General features: G+C 36.9%; 2 protein-coding genes across 2 annotated transcripts; both read right to left on the minus strand.

Moving 5' to 3' along the window:
• Positions 1-1,835: 1,835 nt before the first annotated feature.
• On the minus strand, positions 1,836-4,027 carry LOC124420570. Its single transcript, XM_046953900.1, has 3 exons — positions 2,371-4,027; positions 2,172-2,315; positions 1,836-2,117 (listed from the first exon to the last, which is right to left on the minus strand). Exon 1 carries the CDS (start codon positions 3,915-3,917, stop codon positions 2,658-2,660), a length of 1,260 nt encoding a protein of 419 aa, XP_046809856.1. The 5' UTR covers positions 3,918-4,027; the 3' UTR covers positions 1,836-2,117; positions 2,172-2,315; positions 2,371-2,657.
• A 1,736-nt stretch (positions 4,028-5,763) lies between these two features.
• Positions 5,764-7,689, minus strand: LOC124420571. Its single transcript, XM_046953901.1, has 2 exons — positions 6,053-7,689; positions 5,764-5,979 (listed from the first exon to the last, which is right to left on the minus strand). The coding sequence occupies exon 1, from the start codon at positions 7,413-7,415 to the stop codon at positions 6,600-6,602; it is 816 nt and encodes a 271-aa protein (XP_046809857.1). The 5' UTR covers positions 7,416-7,689; the 3' UTR covers positions 5,764-5,979; positions 6,053-6,599.
• Positions 7,690-15,499: the final 7,810 nt, after the last annotated feature.

Below are 15,499 nucleotides of genomic sequence, written 5' to 3' on the forward strand. Positions count from 1 at the left end.
ATGGAATAAATTCAATATAAAGCAAGAAACAATAACAATATGTTTTTAAACAGGTTAGTAGTGTCTATGAAATGATCAATAAGAAAGGAAATTATAAGTGTTTTAGAAATTTGTAACAGGAAAGCAAAAAATTAAGAGGGGACATAAAACATAAAATGTTGTTTTTGTAATTTTACATTGTGAAAGGTTAAAACAACAAAAATTTATGAGTGTATTACATACATATACATGTATGTTTTTCATATGCAGGTACATACTTATACATATGTCACATTTCTATAAATTATTATTACATACTCGCAATTATCTTACAATAATGAATGAACAGGCGCGAAGAAAAATATATATAGGTGTTAATAAATTTGCATATGCCATTGCCAACCTTTTGAATTTACATTAAGGAATGTGCGTAAAATGATAAAGTAGGAAAGAGAAGTACTACTACAGGTCATTTTTATGAGGAATGTGTTTTTGCATCACAGGTACATATCGTCTTCCCACCACCAATTCAAAGGTAAAGGCAAACTATGAAAATATGCGGCGGCGGCTTAAAGTCGACTATAGTCGAATGATTTTCGGAGGCGCCGGCTATCATAGCATGAAAACTGTCAATGTTATTTGCAACCATATCGGAACCTCAAATCACAGCGTTTTTAAAGCTGTGAAAATAATTCTACCGATCCTTCAAATTGACCATTTTTTAGACGAACACATTATGCCAAAAATGATATACCAAATTAAAGTGCAATCATAATGCTTTAAAATGATGCGTAAATGACTGTCATAGCATGAAAACTGTCAAAGTTATTCACAACCATATCGGAACCTCAAATTACCGCCTTTTTAAACCTGGGAAAATAATTCTACCGATCTATCCAATTGGCTATTTTCTAAAAATACATTATGCAACAAATTATATACCAAAACAAATGGCAATTTTAATGCTTTAAAATGGTGCATAAACGACTGTCGTAGCACGAAAACTGCCAAAGTTAATTGCAGCCATATCGGAACCTCAGATAACTGCTTTTGATATATAGAACAATAATTCTACCGATCTATCAAATTGACCAATTTGTAAAAACACAGATTATGCTACAAATGATATACCATATTAAAGTGCAATCCTAATGCTTTAAAATGATGGATATCGGAACCTCAAGTTACCGCGTTTTTAAACATAGAACAATAATTCTACAGATCCATCAAATTGACCATTTTTTAGTCGAAAAGATTATGCCACAAATGATATACCAAATTAAAGTGCAATCCTTATGCTTTAAAATGATGGATAAATGACTGTCATAGCATTAAAACTGTCAATGTTATTTGCAACCATATCGGAACCTCAAATCACAGCGTTTTTAAACATAGAACAACAAATCTACCGATCCACAGTGGGGCAGAATGGAAATTTTTTGGAAATAAATCTGGCATTTCTGATCGGGATAAAATTTGGCGTGAGTGTAGCCAAAGAGTATTCGAGTTTAAGTTTTGAAGATGAACCCCGCAGATGCCCCAGGGACGGAGCTGTGGCGGCTCAAAGTAGGGTACCTACGACATGTAAAATTTTGAAACTCGTGGCATTTTTTTGTTTTTCACCCAAATACAAAGATTTTTATATTTTCTGAAAGCGCATGCTTGGACCAGAAAGCGAAGCCGATCGAGATTCAGACCGGTGGCGACTAACTATGAAAATATGCGGCGGCGGCTTAAAGTCGACTATAGTCGAATGATTTTCGGAGGCGCCGGCTACTGTAAATATGGTTCAGCGGCGGCTTAAAGTCGACTAAGCCGATAACGAAATATTAACAAACTAATTTTTTTCATTTAATATATTTCTATTAAACATAAAAGGCACCAATTCATTATATTACTAAGTAAATACATATATAAAAGATTAATTGAAATTGTTCAAATTATTTTCTAAATTCAATTATTTAAGAAGGGCTCTACAATAGCCCTGTTGTCATGAACAAACAACTGCTTCATTGCTGTGGCTGGATGCAAGTTACTTCTTTTTGAATTGATACAATTTCCAGCTACAGAAAATGATTGTTCAGAAAATGCGGAATTCCAAAACAGTAATTTGCTAATTTTGCAACGTTGGGATATGTCTGAAATGAAATAAAATGAGCATTAAGTTTAATGTTATTAGATATTACTCTAACCTATTTGTGCTGGTGCCACCAATCGAGGGGGCATTTTTTTCTAAATATTTTTTAACTTCATCCTCCAAACTATTACTTGCTATTGCCGAATTTCCAAGAGCTTCAAGCATTCTTTGACGTCCACTTGATAGTTTCTGTAACCAACTATAGATTCATATAAATATGTATAGTACATGTTTGTATATGCTTTAAAATGTACCTGTTTTTTATTTTTCGGTTCTACAAATTTGCTGGTTGATGGACAATCAGATATTTGCTGGCCTTAGTTAGGTTAGGTTTGCACAGGTAGCCAATGTCGGCTTTACTTGGGTCCATATTGATCCCTTTGTAAAAAAAAATACCTGTAAGGAGAAGAAAAGAGAAGAGAGGGAGAGATTGAGGAGAGTGAAAGAACAGAAAACTAGTTGCAAAGAGAAGGGGAAGGAGAGGATGAGAAGTGAGAAAGCCAGGGCAGTTGCCATGGGTGGGTAGTGTGAGTTATAGGATTCACACCCAATTTGACAAATTAATGAACTCAAGCAGACGTTCTAATTTAATATTTGACAGCTCGGTTAGATCTCCAAAGTAGTTCGATCCAAGCGTCTGAAAACGAGCCTCCGCCAAGGCAGGGCAATCACAGAGAAGATGGGTAATGGTCTCTTCTTCGTCCTCATTTTGACAACTCCTACAGTAATCGTTGAACGGGAGACCAATGCGCCTGGCATGGTTCCCAAACTTACAGTGGCCAGTGATAATCGATATCAGCCTACTTAACTGCGGTCTTTGGAGACCAAGAAGATATTTAGATCTTTGAGGATCCAATTGTGGCCACAGCATTCTGCATGTTGTGCACGTATGTTCACGCGACCATAAGTCGCGAGCGATGCAGAGGCATTTTTCACTGATCTGCCTCTTAACTGCAAGTAGTGGTATACCGCAGAACTGATCTATTTCTATGCTGCTGAGCATAGTGCCAGCTCTTGCCAAAGTGTCAGCAATACCATTGCCATACGAAATCCCATGTCCCTTTACCCAAATTAGGGTGATGTTCGAATGTCTCGCCATCTCATTGAGAGACGTCCGGCATTCATGGACAATTTTGGATGTGGAGAACACACCAGTTAGGGATTTAATAGCAGCTTGACTATCAGTATAAATTCTGATATCCCTGTTAGATATCCGATAGTACCTTAGCCAATTTACCGCCCTTCTTATCGCCGATATTTCAGCCTGAAGGATACTACAATCATCATTAAGTCGGAAGGAGATTTTCGTTCCAAATTCCTCAATGAAAATGCCACCACCCACTCCTTCCGTCGTCTTGGATCCGTCTGTATACACCCGGAAACAATTAATTGGCGGAAGGAGAGATTCCTCAGACTCCGAAGAGATAAGATATTGGAACCTTCTCACTAGAGAAGGAACTGGAATACAATAATCAACAGTATACTGATTATCCGATATAAGATCCATGATCCTAGCATGGCCTATGGAGCATTGATTCCACTTGCCAGTTACACTCAGTCTGGCCGCAGTTGACATAGCCAACTTCCTTGCAAGGAGGTCGACCGGGAGCCAGTTGAGCATAGTGAACAGCGCCTTCGAAGGAGTTGTTCTGAGAGCGCCTGTAATAAGAAGCGCAGTTGATCTCATTACTTTTTCCAGTTGTTGTCTGAGTGAAGCCTTTTCAAGCGCCTGCCACCAGACAACAACCCCATATAACATAATAGGCTTAATAACTGCCTCAAAGAGCCAGTGAACATTCATTGGATTTATGCCCCAGCATGTTCCAATGGCCTTCCTACAAACATATAGTGCCGTGATGGCTTTAGATGTCCTAGAGAGTACATTTGTACCCCAAGATAGTTTCTTATCTAGGATAAACGCCCAGATATTTAGCGCTGTCCGAGAGTTTTAATACTTCGCCATTAAGACATGGAAGAGAAAATGAAGGAATCTTATATTTTGCTAGAGAATAGCACAAGTTCCGTTTTACTAGGATTAACACTAAGACCGCATTCAACACTCCACGAGCTAATGATCTTTAGTGCTTGTTCTAGCCTTTGGGATATGGTTTCAAGGTGATCGCCTGATACCGCAACCGCGACATCATCAGCATAGGCGACTGTTTTATAGCCAAGAGAGTCTAGTTTTACCAGAATATCATTTATGGCCATGTTCCATAAGAGTGGTGAAAGTACTCCCCTTGTGGAGTACCTCTTAAAGCTTTTCTAGTGATTACTGTATCTCCTAAGGATTCAATGATCCTATTTGAGAGAAGATACTCAACAAATCCCACAACGGACCTACCAAACCCCGCTCGAGATAGAGATTGGCAGATAGATACAGGATTGACGTTATTAAAAGCGCCTTCTATATCAAGAAAGGCGACCAGTGAATAGTTTCCATACCCCATGGATTTTTCAATGTGACCAACAAGAGTATGAAGAGCCGTCTCAACAGATTTTCCCTTCGTATATGCATGTTGAGAGTTAGATAGAAAGGATTTATCTATCGAGGTCCTAATATGGATATCGATTATTCTTTCCAATGTTTTCAGCATAAATGATGCCAGACATATTGGTCTATAATCTTTTGCCTTAGTATGTGAAGTTTTACCCCCTTGGGAATAAAAATCACATTACACTTGGTCCATTGTGTAGGAATGTATGACCAAAAGAGACAGGCTGTGTATAAATTCCGCAGCCAAGGAACTACAAGATCTATATTGTGTTGAAGATCTGCAGGAATAATACCATCTGGGCCGGGCGCTTTGTAGGGATCAAAGCTTTTAATTGCCCAACGGATAATGTCATCTTCAATAGGCACGTGGGTTACAGTCCGCATTGAAGTTGGAGAGAAATTAGTCGTATCACTTATTGGAGTACAACCAGGAAAGTGAGTATTAAGGAGAAGCTCTAAAGTCTCCTGACTACCTGAAGTCCAGTTCCCATCTATTTTCTGTATGTAACTAGGAACAGAAGGGGACTTTGACAAGATTTTACGGAGACGACTGGTTTCGGAAGAGCTTTCAATATTACTACAGAAAGCCCTCCATGAGTTCCGTTTCGCATTCCGAACCAAATTTTTAAACTTATTAACGTTAGCCTTATAAAGGGACCAGTTACCTGATCTCTTAGCCTCGTTAAAAGACCGGCGGCATGTCCTTCTTATGCTCGCTATATCAGGACTCCACCACGGTGGTTTGTCCCTTCCCAGGCCACTGGATAGTTTGCAAGATCTCTTCGTGGCGACGCTCAGAGAACTAGCAATCCAATTTGCAGCCAAATCAATATCCCCTATACTGTCGACCTTCAGAGCAGGGGGAAGAATAGTGCTCAGAGAAGCTTTATGCCTCTCCCAATTTGTTTTCCTTCTATTTAGAAAGGGTTTTGAAACTTTGACCTGGACCTCAATGTCAAAGTCCAGGTAGCGGTGATCAGAGAAGGAGCAGTCTTTGGAGACATTCCACTCTTTGATCAATTCTATATAGTTTGTACTAATAGCTGTAATATCAAGAACTTCCTTTCTGTTTACCACAACAAAAGTAGGTTCTGAACCTCTATTAACGACTGTCATATTAAATTCTAATAAAAAGTCAAGTAAACACTCACCTCTGCTGTTGGTGTCTGAACTGCCCCAGACACTGTGATGAGCATTAGCATCAGCGCCAATTATCACAGGAACGTGACGCCTATTTGCTTCGCGCATTAAGTTTCTGACCAGGTCGTTTGGCGGTTGTTCACCATGGTCATGCGCCATGTAGCAGCTTAGGAGCCAGATGGTGGAATTTCCGGTCTCAAGTGCCGCCGCTACCGTATCCTCATCACTGTAATCAGATAAGATGAAGATATCTAAATGGTTTTTGGCCAGAATACAGGCTCTAATATTTTTAATATTACCTGCAGGATTTGAATACAGAAGTTTGTAGCCTCTGAGAGATAGTCCAAGGATTTTGCCGTGGTGGGTCCACGGTTCTTGGACCAAGATGAGCTCCTCCCCTCTCTCAGCCAACCGGAGGAGCAAAGCAGCTGATGCTGCTTTGGAGTGGTGAAGGTTAATCTGGTTTACCTTCACCATCTCCAAGGTCAGGATCGTACACGACTGTGACGTCGACGTCCTCAGGATCGGAATCCTGTGAACTGTCTCCGTCCTCCGCTAACCTCAGATTGCCAAGAAGATCACCCATCATACCGGTGGTAGACTGGGAGTCTTCTTGGTTCTCAGAACCAGCGGGATCGTCGGCCTTTCCATCATCCTCTTTGGGCGGAGCCTCTAGTTTGGAACCAGAGGCGGCGGCGCTGCGTTTGGCGTCACTGCGGTAAATGCGAAGGGAGATACTATCAAAGCCATAGTAAACCTTACCTCCGCATTCACTCAATGGCGCCAACGTTTCCTTATTAAGGACTACAGTCGCCTTTCTAACATTTCCCATCGGGGCGGAAACCTTCACCACCTTCCAGTCATGGGTAGGTAGGTGAGGATTTCCGCTTTGTAGGAACGCCAGATTTCCGCCGGGTCATGTGGCTCAGTTGGGATGGTGGCAATTGATCTCGGTCTGCGAGGAATTTCGCTTACCGGGATCACGTCCAACCTTGCACCTGGCCACACTTCCCCAAGGGACTGAATAGCTAGCTTGAGCAGAAGCGCAGAGCGCTCATTTGAACAAGCTAGCAGCTTAATGTGACCCTGGTACCAGCCAGCATCATCGTTTTGGGGAGCGGGTCCTGGATTCTCCTTGAGGATCTTCCAGTACACGCCTAGCATCTTCTGACGGATAGTCCCCCATTTTTCCTGGGAGATGGCTCCGTCACTGTTGCTATGGTCAACAATAGCCCTTATCAGTGGGTTTCTAGCAACTTCACTGAAAGGCCTATTGATGACAATGGTTTGCGCCTGTTTTCGACGTTTAGTCGGCTGGACACTCGGCATAGAAGTAAGGGTCTCCTCCTCAGATCGTTGCCGTTTAGGCGCCTCGGCAGCAGGTCTAACCACTTCTGCCTCGGCTGGAGGATTGGAGCCCTTTAGCCTAGCCAGGAGGCTTTTCGCCCAATCGAGGGACGATTTCTCGTCACTCGTCAAAGCATCGCTGGGTTTGGCACCATGACGCTCAACGATGCGCTCGGCGGCCCGCCGATGAACAAAAGCCCTTCTGGAAGGTGTTTTGTGCCTGGGGAAAGACTCTAGGGATACATTGGAAGAGCCCGACAACGAGTTCGACGACTTTTCCAATGTAGGGGGAGGTGCGGCAGAGGAATCCGACATCAGGGTCGACGATTCCACATTCGCACAGGGCACTTGGGAGACCTTGTTGTCACCCGAAATCAAGGGTTGAGCTGACTTTGAATCAGCAAGGGCTGCTTTTGCGGCTGCAGAGGTACTCGCCACGACCGGCAGAGATACCTCACCGCTGGGACCTTTACCCACACCCGAAGGCTTAGTGGGCGGTTTTGGTTTACAAGCAGCCAGCTTGGGCCGGCTACTTGCGATTGTTGTTTTTGTTGTTGCTCCAGACACTCGCGGAGTAGTCAAGCCTGGTGCTACACCTGACTAGTCCGGACGCCAGTCACATTCGATTCACCACAGCCCGGTGTCGCCGCTGTGGGAATAGGGTCTCCGGATATTATCAAGCCCCGGACCGGATACGAGGGGCATTTTTTCTCTTCTGACATTCTTGGGGGGGGGGGGGGGGTTTGCATTTTTGGCCTACTGCCAGGACTGTAAACTGCCGTCCCACTGGGAGCAAACAGACCATCAAGCCGCCCAATCTGGAACAGACGCTTGATGGATTTCAGGACTTGCACACTTAAGTGCGTGAATCAACGGATTCAAAACGGACTATCTGTTGAATTGCCCTGTCTCAGTGACAGGAGAAGCAAATCAACAGATATCTAACAGACCGCCCAATGTGGGAAAAACAGACATCTGTTAGGTGGGAGGGGTAGTTCTTAGTTTCGTGCTCGTCTCATGACCCGTCTGACAAGGGTGACCCCTAGGAGGCAGCCAGCTCAAGCAAAGCTGTCTCCGTCAGCATGGCCCATGAGATTCATCGCACTTAAGCCTTCACATCGCGACAAGATGACTACCCTTCGTGAAGGACTACCCTTCGTGAAGGGGCCTTCTTCGTTTAACAATTTTTTCACCTCCTCTAAAATGATGTCGTCTTTTTTTATATAATTGGGGACATTTTCGCCCAGTTCATAAGTGATATCCATATTTGGAGAAATTTTTTAAGTACTTATTTAAAATAGGGAAATTTTTTTGCGCTGGATCCATTAATGCTGCAACTAGGTGTAGTTCTAAAATCTTATATCTCTTACCAAAATTTGTTTTTGCAAAAATGCAGAGGTCAATTGTTAATTGGAAACAAATTTTATTTCTGTTTTTTTCCAAAAGATTAAGATTGTTTCGTTGAAGAAAATGCAACAGGAAATTGTTGGATACTGCTGACCTTGAAGATACTGCGTAGCCTTGTTTTAAAAAAATTGCCGAACTCTTTTATTATTTCTTTTTCCATTTCAGGAATAAGCATCGGTTCTTTTTTTACCTTTAAAAGGGCTATATTATTATATTTATGTTTTTAGTAAAAACTCTCTATCATTTTTAAGAGAGAGTTCCATTTCGTTGGAACAGAATTTTTTAGAGAGGTATGTTTAGTTGTTAAATTGAAATTTTCATCTCCGTTTGAAAAGTTTTCTTCAGTATCCAAACTTTCCAAAACTTGTTCTGCATCCAAATTATTTTTGCCATTTCAGCCTGCTCCTCCAAAATTTGAAGCCGAAGAATTTCTTTCTGAACTATATATCAGACTTCTATATATTTGTTTGAGCTACAATATAATGTCGTTGATGTGCGAAAATTTTTCATTGTTAAGCACATCGTGGACAAAAAACGGTGCAATATATGGCAATGCAGCCAAACCGATTAATTTTCTTAATTTAAGTGCAGCCACGATGTTGCTTCCTCCATCTGTTACGGCACATATATTTTTGAAATCTAATTTGGAATTCTTTTAACGATTCATATATTTTTTCTGATACTGCGTAGGCAGTATGTGGTCGAGGAAAGGCTTCCGTTTTTAAGGTGACGACATTCATTTCGAATCCTTACAATAATTTATTTTAATATTAATGTAAGAAATTCGCTTAAAGTTGTCTGACTACATGTCAGTTACTAATGTAACGTTTTTGGGACAATTTTCCAGAGATTTCTTTACGTGACCGACGTAAACGTTGTAAACATCGTTTAAGGCTGTTGTCGCAATTGTCCTGTCAGATGGTAATATTGTTTTTGGATTCAAAAACTTAACAAATTTCTGGTTGTAGGTCCCAACAACACATTTCGGCAATTCGACGAGCATTTTGGGGATTTCGAATTGTTGGTGGATGTGGTCTCTAATGCACTTTGAGTTATCAATGAATTTTTCTTTTGGTTTAGGGCTTTTATATTTAAGTTGTGTACCGTTCGAAGATGGCTCAGTTGTGGGTCGATGTTGATTTAGAAAATCTATTTAAAAGGTTATTGTAAATACATATATTTACATGTGTAGAAATAAAAGCGATCACTTACCCTTTTAAGGTGCCATCTTTATCTAAGCACACTTTACAAAATTTATATTGGCTCAAAACAATTTTGTCTTTTAAATATAGGTTTCCAAAATGCTTCCAGCATTCTGAAATTCCTGTTTCACTTACACGAACATTTGCCACTTTTTTAGTTCATCTTTTTTTTTAACAGATCCCATAATATTTAATGTCCGCAGTGTGTAAAATATACTTATTAACATTATCTGACTCAGGCTCATCTGATTCTGAATCCGAATTATTATTTTGTATATTTTGCGTTACCGAGAAAAAAAAACCTTTTTAAGATTAGTTTGCGACATTATTAATACTCTGAATTTGTATTTCTCTTGTAATACAAAAAATATAACGGAACGGTTTGTAGATGCTTTTCTTTAAGTTGCCATATTTTTAGAAATTTAAAAATTTTATGCACCATATTTTTAAAATACAAAATGCAAACAGACCTTCATATATTTGAAAACAAAATAATGAATATGGCCATCACGTCACAAACATTAATTGACAATATCTTAGCACCATTCCTTTTGTTTAGTCGCCTCTTTATCCTATGCACATACATAGAAATATAACACAATTTTAAAATATTTATATATTTTTTCCCTAGATATAGGCTGCGTGACGTGTTTTGTGACAAAAGTGACTTTTCGGTGGAAATGCCCCATATACTAAATTAAAATTGTAGTTGGATTTAATATTCACATTAAAAAAGCATTTGAAAATATATAAAATATATTTTATAAATTATTTTATAAAAAATCGGCTTAGCTGATGCAGCCGGCCTTAAATGTTGGCCGAACTTAGCCGACCTATGCGACGGCGGCGTTGAAACTAGTATAAGTCGGCGGCGGCTATTAGCCGGCTCTCAGCCAAACGGCTTCGCTCTCTGTATGGAATGTGCGTGAAAAATGGGAAAGAAAAGTACTGTTACAGTCATTTTCATGTTTTTTGTTATTGTTTCACACATACTTATATACATACATATGTATATTTTATATCTGTTGTATATATGTATGTATGAATAATTTATTATTAAATACTCACAATGATTTTGAAAAATATTGAATGAACAGGCGCGAAGAAAAATACACATATCTATTAATAAATTTACATATTGAATTTTTGAATAATGTAAATTTCTTCTCTCCACCACCAATACAGGCATAGCAAAAAAAAATGACCTTGCGTAAACCACCGTGTAGAATGTTGCGTAAAACGGTAAAGTAGGAAGAGAAGTACTGTTATAGGTCATTTTTTATGACGAACAGTGAATCAACTAAGTTTTTTTGCCTACTGTTTTTTAAGAGAATTTAGATTTTTATTCATAAATAAAATTGGAAAAAATATGTAAAAGTAAATTTTTGTTTTCCAATTAAAAATAGAGATTGTGTAAAATGGGAAAACAAGAACAAAAATATTAAATACAAATTTTAGTGCATTTGTTGTTGCATTTTATATTCTTCATCAGAATTTGCATGTCCAAAAAAATATTTTGCATATTGAGAATTCGGTTAATTTCGGTTGGGGTTTTAAATGATGTTTTAATTTCTTCCTTGAATTTATTGTTTTATTATTAAAAGGACGAGTGTTTAGTATTTTCAATCGAATTTGCAAAAATCTTATCCCTCATTGTGTAAAAATGTGATGTTATTTGCCTTAAAAATATTAGTTTAGATTTCTAGAACAAGTGTAAATCAAATGAAATATAATTATGAAATGCTTAATCAATAACATTAAAAAATATTAAATAGAGTAATTGATGAAATGATCCAAAAGAATTATTAGAAAAAACCGCACTGAGTGGTGATTCAAAATCTTTTACTGCCCAAGGGAGGAGACTTGTATCCATGGAAAACCATTGGACTCCTGAGATTTATCTTCTCCAAAATCCATATACGAACTAGGAGGAACACTATGTTTTAATTTAGACCTCTAAACAGACCTTAGGATGCTTGAAACCAATGTATATTAAACTGTCGTGTAGTATAGGAAAAATACCTAATTTAGATATTTTAAAATAGAGGTGGTTATCATAACCTAAGGTCAACAAAAGCAAAAATGTTCAGCTAATACATACACTTATAAATATTTATAACCCAATATAGATACCAATACGCCCACTGTATCTTATTCATAAAATAAAGCATTTAAAATATGAGGCTGAAAATCAGGATTTTATCATGTAATAGTTCTATAGTTGTATATGGTGATATCTCCATACTCAGAGTGGCTAGGATGGTACTTAGTGTTAGATTTATTGAATAAGAATCAATATTCTACAATTCTAATAAAATTTACAACAGTACTCTCCCCAGTATAATGAGGTTTCCGTAATGTAGTTTTTGTTTATTCAATACAAAATGACCAAAAACCTAGATTAGTTTTGTTTTAATATATAGATTTATACCTGACTACTAAACATTTTTCTAGGTCCAAATCCATTGATTATCTAATATATCATGGTATCCAATTCAAGATTACTTATTATTTTCGAAATATAATCAAAGAAACGATAGATTTCATATTAAGTCAAACATGATAAATTCTTATTGGTATGTAGGATAATAAATCAGTTAAGAAATGTCCAAGAAGTGTCGTTCTACTAATAAATATATCTAAAAATGTTATTCTAAATATATAGGAGTAATAAAAATATGAAATTTTTATAAAATAATGCAGCAATATTGAAAAAATAAAAAAAAAAATTAAAAAAGCAAAATACTTTATTAACCTAAAAAATTAACAATTTGTTCTCATTTTTTTCAAAAATTTCGTTAAATAATATCACGATTTTTACATTTTATAAGATTTACATTTAAGATATAAGATATTCTTTAAAAAAAATACAAAAAACAAATAGTTTTATTTTTGCTGAAAATAATTGTTCAGATAAAGTTTTTTCTTAAAAATTTTACATAGGCAAATTACTTAATTGATTCACTGTATTGTACATGCATATGAAAAACATAAATGTATATGTATGTAGGTTAGGTAGGTAGGTCGTCCACGCGATGTCATCACTGGGGACACACTTGGGTCCAGTATTCTGATCCCTTTGTGATATATGTATGTAATACACTCATACATTTTTGTTGTTGTTTAAACCTTTCACAATGTAAAATTACAAAAAACAACATTTTATGTTTAATCCCCTCTTAAATTTTTTGCTTATCCTGTTACAAATTTCTAAAATACTTACTTATAATTTCCTTCATTATTGATCATTTCATAATTTATTGTTATTGTTTCTTCCTTTATATTGAATTTATTCCATATCATACTATTACAAAAACAACATGTTTAAATATAATCCTGTAAAAACAATTTTTTACATACATATACATATATATATTTTACATTCATATGATCCTCTAAGTATTTATATACTATTTTTTCTAATTATATTACCTTTTTACAATAAATACAAATACATAATTTTAATACTCCACATTATAAATTTAATAAATACATACATTCAATAATTCAATTCAAAAATTTTCTAATTTAAATTTGGGTTTTTCATGCATACATTTCTCCCACAATATACATACATATCAACGTTTTCAATTATTTTCTAAATAAAATTTGGTTATATCTTGCATACATTTTTCACATTTTATAATTTTTCAAGTTCAACATGAAATGTTAAATTTTAGACCATAAGTCATTTCCTATAGTAAATAAGATTTAAGTTTGATAGTAAAAATATTGTAACCTGATAGTCGCGACTATCGTTTTGTTTCGTGTTTTCGTCGGCACATATATGCTCTGCTTGCGTAGATTTCATGTTCGTATATTACTGCTTGCATGGCTTCAATATTGTTGACTGCAAATAATTTGTGTAGGAAAATATTTTAATATTATAGGCAAGCCATATGAAATATATGTGGGTATTATAAATATGTTAGCGAGTTGATGCGTAATATATTGTATGTGAAAACATTTTATATTTGTCTGTAAGCTGTAATATGCAATAGCTTGTATGGATAAATATTTTTAGCAAAAATACTAGAAATATTTAGAACAGAACCATTTTTATACCCACCATCAAAAAAAAAATGGGGGGTATATTGTTTTTGTCATTCCGTTTGTAACACATTGAAATATTCATCTAAGACCCACAAAAGTATATATATTCTGGGTCCTTATTAGATTCTAAGACGATCTAGCCATGTCCGTCCGTCCGTCTGTCTGTCTGAAATTTTGCACAGTTACTTATAGTCGATGTAGTTTGTATGGTACTGAAAATGGGCAATATCGGTCCACGATTTCGCCTAGCCCCCCTTTAGAAAATGACATTATCGCCCATAACTGACTAACAGAAGCATCAATAGCGGTGTAATTCGGCACATACATGTTTTATGGGGACATAAATCTCTACGTAGAATTCTATAAGGATCGGTCCATAATTGACCCTACCCCCATATAAAGTCCCCTTCAGAAAATTACTTTATCGCCCATAACTGGCTAAGAGAAGCATCAATAGCAGTGAAATTCGGCACAAACATGTTTTATGGGGACATAATTCTTTTCGTAGAATTTTATAAGGTTTAATAAGTCCCCTCAGAAAATGTCTTTATCCTCATAACTGGCTAAGAGAAGCATCAATAGCAGTGAAATTCGGCACAAACATGTTTTATGGGAACGTTTATCATTTCGTAGAATTTTGTAAGGATCGGTTCATAATTGACTCTACCCCCAAATAAAGTCCCCTTCAGAAAATAACTTTATCGCCCATAACTGGCTCAGAGAAGCATCAATAGCAGTGAAAATTTGGCACAAACATGTTTTATACATAAATCTTTCATAGAATTTTATAAGGATCGGTCCATAATTAACCCTACCCCCCATACAAAGTCCCCTTCATAAAATTACTTTATCGTCCATAACTGGCTAAGAGAAGAATCAAAAGCGGTGAAATTCGGCGCAAACATGTTTTATGGAACATAAATCTGTTCGTAGAATTTTATAAGGATCGGTCCATAATTGACCCATCCCTCCATACAAAGTCCCCTTCAGAAAATGACTTTATCGTCCATAACTGCCTAATAGAAGCATCAAGAGAGGTGCTATTCGGCACAAACATGCTTTATGAGGACATAATTCTCCCTAGAATTCTATAAGGATCGGTCCATAATTGACCCTACCCCCATATAAAGTCCTCTTCGTAAAATTACTTTATCGCCCATAACTGGCTAAGAGAAGCATCAATAGCAGTGAAATTCGGCACAAATATGTTTTACGGGAACATAAATCTCTTTGTAGAATTTTTTAAGGATTGGTCTATAATTGACCCTATCCCACCTATAAGGTCCCTTTCAGAAAACGACTTTAATGGTCATATCTACCTTAAGAAGCATATATATATAACAATAATATTCGACATACAAAAGTTTTATAGCAACTAAAATCAGATTCTTAAATTTTATAAGGATGGGTCCATTATTGTCTAACCACCCAAATAAGGCCCCCTTTAGACAATGACTTTATCGCTCATTACTACAAAATTCTACATAAACAAGTTTCTTGCGAGCCAAAATCTCCCTATCAAATTTTATAAGGATCAATCCTTATTAAAAGTGAGAATATCTGTTCATGTTTTCGCCTAGCCCTATTATAAAGCCCCCTTCAGAAAATAACTTTATCGCTAAGAATTGTATCAATAGCGGTGAAATTCAACATAAACATGTTTAATGAGAACTTAAATCGCTTTTTTTATAAGGATAGGCCAATTATTTGTAAGGTCCCCTTAACTTTAATGCTCAT

The sequence above is a fragment of the Lucilia cuprina genome, chromosome 6, assembly GCF_022045245.1.
Source record: "Lucilia cuprina isolate Lc7/37 chromosome 6, ASM2204524v1, whole genome shotgun sequence".
NCBI lineage: Eukaryota > Metazoa > Arthropoda > Insecta > Diptera > Calliphoridae > Lucilia > Lucilia cuprina.